Source organism: Acomys minous, assembly GCF_964271855.1.
Source record: "Acomys minous genome assembly, chromosome: 4".
Taxonomy (NCBI): Eukaryota; Metazoa; Chordata; class Mammalia; order Rodentia; family Muridae; genus Acomys; species Acomys minous.
Window position 1 is genome coordinate 50,832,649 of NC_140486.1, and position 7,525 is coordinate 50,840,173.

The 7,525-nt window shown below is 46.7% G+C and overlaps 1 protein-coding gene across 1 annotated transcript; it reads right to left on the reverse strand.

Moving 5' to 3' along the window:
• Window positions 1-108: 108 nt before the first annotated feature.
• On the reverse strand, window positions 109-7,054 carry LOC311596519 (uncharacterized protein). The gene is made up of 6 exons (XM_084780083.1): window positions 6,909-7,054; window positions 4,473-4,568; window positions 4,278-4,382; window positions 3,127-3,177; window positions 2,753-2,873; window positions 109-343 (listed from the first exon to the last, which is right to left on the reverse strand). The coding sequence occupies exons 1-6, from the start codon at window positions 6,950-6,952 to the stop codon at window positions 293-295; spliced, it is 468 nt and encodes a 155-aa protein (XP_084636209.1). The 5' UTR covers window positions 6,953-7,054; the 3' UTR covers window positions 109-292.
• Window positions 7,055-7,525: the final 471 nt, after the last annotated feature.

The following is a 7,525-nucleotide window of genomic DNA, read 5'->3' on the forward strand; positions in this document are numbered from 1 at the left end:
CCTTTTTCAAGAGACTGAAGTTGATGTAAGTAGGGAAAGAAAACGCATAGAGGGTCCTTACTCTTGTCTTAGCTGACATAGTTTTCAATAAATACTTTCATGCTGTGGTTACTTTGAAGGGCAGAGTTTTAGATTTCTTTTTTTAATTGGTTAGAAAGTAGAAATTCCACTCATTTCACTATTACAGTTGAAGTTGCAAATCCCTAAAAAAAAAACATGTTTCCTCTAAATATTTACACCGTACTCTTCTGGGATAGGAAAACAGCTGAAGACTTAGTGATGCAGATCTTCCTCACTGAGCTGGCTGGGAAGGGGAGGCAGCAGAACCCTTCAAGTATGCAAACTGAAAAGAAAGAAAGAAAGAAAGAAAGCAAGCAAAGAATTAATGAGTGGAAGTAGAGAGTCAGGTATAGTGGCACACATCTAAAATCCCAGCACTTGGGAGGCAGAGGCAAGAAGACTGCCGCGGTTCCAGGCCAGCCCTGTCAGCATTCCAAGAGCAGAGGGCAATCAAGGGCTACAGTGTGAAGCCTAAAAAAGGGAGTGCGAGCCGGGCGTGGTGGCGCACGCCTTTAATCCCAGCACTCGGGAGGCAGAGGCAGGTGGATCGCTGTGAGTCCGAGGCCAGCCTGGCCTACAAAGCGGGTCCAGGCCAGCCAAGGCTACACAGAGAAACCCTGTATCGAAAAACAAAAACAAAAACAAAAAAAAAGGGAGTGCGTATGGAGATTTATCTTACACTGAACATTTTCGTTGGACAATGGGTATAGATGTGGCTTACTGCCATTACACTGTGCTACATGCTTTATTTACTTGTTTTTGAGACGGTTTCATGTAGCTCAGGCTAGCCTCAAACTTACAATGTAGCTAAGGATGCCCTTGAAATCATTCTTCCTGCCTCAGCCTCCCACGTGCTAGGAATACAGACATGGCCCACCATGACTAGTCACTCTATATATTTTAAGTAGACATATATATTATCGTTTCCTTTTCAATCACCAATGGAAACTATCATTATCAACAAATCAAGTCCAGGACAGCCAAGGCTACACAGAGAAACCCTGTCTTGAAAAAATCAAAACAAAAACCACCTGAGAGGTAAAATGACTGCCTGAGTAAAAGGTAAAATTCTATCAATGTTGAGACTCTTAACACCTTGGGGTTTTTTTTTTGTTGTTGTTGTTGTTTTTTTCTTTTTGAGTCTTGCTGTTAACCTCTGGCTGTCCTGGAACTTACTATGTAAACTAGGTTCACTTCCAGTTCACTAAAATCCTGACTCTGCCTCCCTAGTGCTGAGATTATGGGTATGGACTATACCCAGAAACACATTTTCTCCATCATCATCATCATTATTTATTATTATGTTTTTAGAGACAGGATTTCTCTATGTAGCCTTGGCTGTCCTGGACGTAGTGTAGACCAGGCTGACCTTGAACTCAAAGATCTGCTTGCTTCTGCCTCCTCTAAGTGCTGGGATTATAGGTGTGCATGCCTGGCTTTTTAAGTTTTTCTTTCTTTCTCTCCCCCCACCCCCTAAGATTTATTTTGAGGCTGGAGAGATGGCTCATTGGTTAAGAGTATTGGATGCTCTTCCAGAGGACCTGAGTTCAATTCCCAGCAACCACATAATGGCTCATAACCATCTGTAATAGAATCTGAATGCCTCTTCTAGTGTGCATGAAAACAGAATATTCATATACATAAAATAAATAAATCTTTTTTAAAAAGATCTATTTCTTGGTTTTTATTTGCATTGATGTTTTGCCTGTATATATGTCAGATCGTCTGGAACTGGAGTTACAGACAGTTGTGAGCTGCCATGTGGGTGCTGGAAATTGAACCTGGGTCCTCTGGAATAACAGCCAGTGCTCTTAACCACTAAGGGCCTCTCCAGGCCCCCACCTCTCCCTCCCCCCCCCTCTTTTACTAAAATTAAATGGTTGGGTGAAAGTTAAGTTGGCATTGGCTTATTTGAAAGACATTGAGTCATGCTTTGTGGCTCAAACTTGTAATTCCAACACTTGAGAGACTGAAGCAGGAGGATTGCCATGAACTCAGGGCCATCCTGGGTTACACAGTGCATTCTAGGCCAGCCTGGACTACAGAGAAAGATGCTATCTCACTCCTTACTACCAGCACCACAATAGATAAATAAATAATAGAAAGGAAGGAAGGAAGGAAAGGAGACAAAAATCAATGCTCCATTCTGAAAAACTAAATTTGAAAACACTGCAAGTCTGTGTAAGGACTCGTTTGAAAACGTCACACCAGGTTCCCTGAGTGTATTGGTGGTGGCCTACCAGGAGGACAGTGCAGCACTGCTCATAATTTCACCTTTTTCAATTTTCAAGGATGTTTGTGACTCCCTTGCTTTTTTTGTTTATTTGTATGTTTGCAGGTCTTGTTTTTGTTTGGCAACAGGATTTCATGTAGCTGAGGCTGGCTTTAAACTCCTCTTCCTACTATTAATTTTTGTAATGAGCTCTTGTTTTACTGCTTTATAATACAGTAAATCCTGATCCTCTTGTTTTCACCTTCCCAGTGCAAGGGATTACAGGAATGTACGGCCATGCCCAACTCCCTTTGTTTTACTTGTGGTGAGAGAGATCAGACTCAGAGATGGCCATGCGTTCGTAAGGCAAGCACTCTGTCTCCAACCCCTCATCTCTTTTGGACTGTGTCTTAACTGTGCCCTCATAGGTCAGACCCCATCTATTTCCCTGATCCAATGGTTCTTGGCAGAGGACACTACCTGGGCCTCTTTCTGGCCTCTGTCCCAATTCTCTGAGGATTCCGGGGCCTGGGGCAAATTATCCAGGCGATCATCCAAAGGAGTAGGCTCCACTGGCCTTGGGGGGTTCTTTGTTGCCTTCCTAGAGGGGCAGCAGAATGAGAGAACATCCACTCATGCAGATACCACCCTCTCCACCCCAAAAAAAAACCTAAATCTTTGCACAGTGGAGAAAGTGGGGCTTAGCCCACACCACTCCTAGAGGCGGCAGCCGGAGTAGTGAACACACCCACCCCTCAGCCTCCCTGTCATGCAGAGGCTGGCTTGGGGGGTCCCAGGTATGCAGGGCTCTTCTCCACTGCCTGATCTGGGCATCCCAGGATCGGCGGCTGTACCTCCTGTTTTTGTTTGGTGTTTGAGGGTGAAAGCCTGGCTGTCGCTGTGCCCTGGCAACAACAAATATGGGTCAGATTGAGGTCAAAGGAAAAGGGACACTGCTCATTGCTTATCATGGTGAATCAGAAGGCAGACAGGGACTACCCACGGACAGGATAAGGCTCCAACCCAGCAAACACAGGGAAGCCGGGCCTGGTGGCACACACCTAGATTCCTGAAATCTAAGCACTCAGAGGTGGAGGATCAGGAGCTTCAATGTCATTCTTGACTAGTGAATTGGAGGCCAGCTTAGGCTACCTGAGACCGTCTTAAGAGACACAGCGGGGGAGGGAAAGAGGGGCCGGGGAATAATGTTCCCTTCAGCAAGCACAGGGACTAAAATTCTACGGCTACAGAAGTTTAGACTGGCCCCTGAGTTAGGATGATATGCAACTTTTTGATGCACTTCACATCTACATGTATGTGTCTGTATGTGTACGACATGGAAGTAGAAAGAAGGGGACTATAAAAGCCAGACGAGGTGGTGCATGCCTGTGATCCCAGCACTCAGGGAGGCAGAGGCAGGCTGATCTCTGTGAGTTCGAGGCCAGCCTGGTCTACAAAGCAAGTCTAGGACAGCCAAGGCTACACAGAGACCCTGTCCAAAAAAAAAAAAAAAAAAAAAAGAAAAAGAAAAAAGAAAAAAAGAAAAAAGGAGGGAGGGGGTTATAGAAGAAGAGGGGAGGGGTCTATAGGGAACAGGGAGAAGAGAGAGAGTCCTGGACTCTATGTGGTATGAAAACAAGAGGGGGCTGGAGCGATGGATCAGAGGACTTGGGTGTGATTCACAACACCCACATGTTAGCTCACAACTGTCCGTAGTTCCAGTGAATCTGACATCCTCTTCTGGCATCCTGAGGCATGCATCTGGTGTATAGACACACACGCAAGAGAAACGCCATATGCATAATAAAAAAAAACTTTAAGAAGTTAAATGAACCAATGATGATGAAATGCATCCATAGATGTCCTAGTCCTGCAGGGGACTAGCCTGCAGGAAAACTAGTCATTCTTCACCTTGGCTAGAGCTCGTGGTTTTTTCCATCACATGACAATGAGCTACAGCCATTTGACTGACATCCTTGTTGTGACCACCCATAGCTTCACTCACTTGGGGACCTGCTGCAGAAAGCACTGGTAACCAGGTGTGCACTTGCCATAGTCTATCTGCTTCTGCCGCCGCCGCAGGACCACTTCATCTGTCTCAACTTCCCACCTGCAGGCAAGTGTGCACGGCACCTCAGAGAAAAGCAGAAATAACCACAGCTCACACTCCCTTAAACCCCAGCCTTATTTTCCAGCTTACCTGGCGCGACAAGACTCTGTGATGACTCCCACACTTACCATCTCTATCCTGGAAGACAAAGACTTTTCACACACCTCCTTTCCCGAGAAGTACTTTCTATAGACAAAAAGGTTATTAATATAGAAACGGGCGGAATATGTTCTTGCACCTTTCGGCCACTATAACTGCCAAGATCCTCAGAGCAGATAAAGGGTTTGCTTTTTGAGGCAGAGCCTTCTCCAGAACCCTGATTGGTGGTCTGAAACGAACTAGCATCCAAACTGTGGTGATTTTTCTACCTCAGCCTCCCAAAATCTGGGATTACAGGAGTGACCTTTTTTCTTTTTTTCCTTTTCATACGTGTGTGCTGTGTATGTGTGTGTCTGTTCACACCTATGGGTGCATTAGATCAGAGACTGAAATCAGGTGTCTTTGGCTAGTCTAACTATCCAGCTTGTTTCTAGGTATCCATTGTCGCTGCCTCCTGAAGGCTAAGATAACAGGCAGGCCATCATGCTGCCCAGCATTGATGGAGGGTCTAGGAATCCAAATCTGGTCCTTATACTTGCTTTGTAAATGTTTTACCCACTGAGCCATTTCTTTAGTCCCCAAGTCCAGCTTTAAAGGTTTTATTTTGCCTTGGTGGTGGCGGCGGCTCACCTTTAATCCTGGCACTTGGGAGGCAGAGGCAGGTGGATCTCTAAGTTTGAGGCTAGCCTGGTCTACATGAGTTACAGGACAGCCAGGGCTACACTTGAAACCCCCACCACCACCAACACACACACACACACACACACACACACACACACACACAAAGGTTTCAAAAAAACGATCTGCAAGCTGTTACCATGAGGAGCATCTGGTTGCCGTGATCATTCATGGGCCATACTCTAAAGATCTATTGGCATGCATTTCAAATAGTTGCTAAAGTTTTTAATTAAACCATTTCCTTTGTTTTTGAGGCAAGGTTTTGCAGGTAGCCTAGGTGGCAATGAACTTGTGGTCCTCCTCAGCTTCACAAGGACTTAGACGACAGCTCTCACCACTGAGTGCCCCACGTTTTCTTTGATTCTGGGTCTCATTGTGTAGCCCAGGCTGGTAAATTACCCTCCCTCAGCCTCGGCAATGGTGGGATGACCAGTGGGATCTACCAGACTCAGCTTAACATTCTTAGTTATGAAAAATGTGAAGACGGCTGTGGTGACGCATGCTTGGAATCCCGGAGTTTAGGTGGCTAGGGCAGGAGAATCATGAATTTGAGGCTAACCAGGGCTATATGCCATGACTCTGCCTCAACCAGTACAAAAGTGGGGCGGGGTGGGGGGGAGGCTGGAGAGAGAGCTTAATGGTTAAGAACACTGACTGCTCTTCCAGGGGACCTGGATTCAATTTCTAGCATTCACATGGCGGCTTATAACTGCCTGTAACTCCAGTTTTAAGGGATCTGACACCTTCATACAGACATACATGCAGACAAAACACATGAAATAAAAATAAATTTTAAAAAAAGAAAAATTTCAGCTGGGCATGGTGGCACACACTTTTAATCCCAGCAGAAATGGAGGCAGAGGGAGGCGGATCTTCCTGAGTTCAGAGCCAGCCTGGTCTACTAAGGGAGTCCAGGACAGCCATGGCTACACAAAGAAACCCTGTCTTGAAATAACCAAAAACGAAAAATAAACAAGCAAACAAGAATATGGTCTTGGGACCAGAGACACTATCATCAATGGAGAATTTGTTACAAATGTAGAATTGGGCCCAAATCGAGACCTCCTGAATCAGAGTCCACAGTTTCACAGGATCTCCAGGTGATTAGTATGTACGTTAATTAAAATTTCCCCGCCAGCCAGCACCCACACTCACAGCCAATGGTCTCATCTACGCTCACACCTATAGTCTCTAAAGCTTTGAAGAGAAAACAAACAATGTTTTGGGCTTGGGAGCTGGAGCCATAGGGTTCAGTGGTTAAGAGCACATTGTGCTCTTGCAGGGAAATCGCCTGTATTGGGCAGCTCACAACTGCCAGTAACTCCAGGTCTAAGGGATTGCCCCTGACCTCCCAACCTGACACACACACACTTAAAAATAATCTTGAAAAATAACTGGTCTGGGGAGCAACAGCTAAATGACAGTGGTGTCTAGCGTGCCCGAGGCTCTTGGGTTCCATTCCTATCGTCGCCGCCGCCACTACTAATACACCCACCTCCTTCAAGTAGGGTCTCTAGACCAGGGTGACCTGGGACTCACACAGTTGTGCAGGTTGTCCTCAAACTCACGGCGATGCTATCTCAGTCTCCAGAGTGCTGGGATTATAGGCATGAACCCCTTCTCCCCCACCACCAACATTGTCATAAGGATTACGTCAAAAGGTTCAATTCCTCTACTCTCCCTAAAAAGGAATTTCTACCCAGAAAACCTCTTGGAAGGGGCCAGTGACGGCTCAGCATCTACACACACCTTTCATGCCCCAACAACTGCCACACCGGGGGCAAATGTTCCATTTCCAGGCGAAAGCTAACAAAACTCGAGAGAAACGAGAAGAGAACACTTGCACTCAAAAGCAGCTCCTCCAGCCAGTCACCGTTAGCAAGGCTCAATTTAAATCACCCGGGGTTGCCGGGGGGCGAAGGGCATTGAGTACAGGAAGGGTGTGGCGATTGGCCGGAGGGAGAGCCAATGTGCCCCAGGCTCTCTGTGTGGCGGAGCTGCCTAGCGCAAGAGGTACAAGCCAAACGATTGGTCGGGGCGGGGGCGTGGTTTGGTGCGATGATTGGCTGGCGCTGCTAGCAGGAGGGCGCTGATAGGTTGTTGAGAGAGCGGAAGGTTTGAATGGGCAGGCCTCTGGCTGTTCCTCAGGCCAGTTCCCGAGAGAAAGCAGCGAAGTTGGATCTCGGGCTGCGTAGATGCAATTTAAACTCGAAGAACCGCTCCTGTTCCTCAGATTCCTTGTCATTCAGTGGCCATCTTCGCTTCCGTCCAGTCCTGCAGGAGTTTCTTTCTCCAAATTCAAGTCTTAAGGTAAGCCGGGAGTGGTGTCTGTCCTGGAATCTCTGACGCACGATGGCTCCTGCAGG

Coding starts and splice junctions, on each gene's coding strand:
- LOC311596519 (XM_084780083.1), bottom strand. CDS start 6,952: ATGGAACATTTGCCCCCGGTGTGGCAGTTGTTGGGGCATGAAAG. Junction 3,178..4,277: donor TTTCTGCAGCAGGTCCCCAA/GTGAGTGAAGCT, acceptor TGTTGTTGCCAG/GGCACAGCGACAGCCAGGCT. Junction 2,874..3,126: donor ACACCAAACAAAAACAGGAG/GTACAGCCGCCG, acceptor CTGCCCCTCTAG/GAAGGCAACAAAGAACCCCC.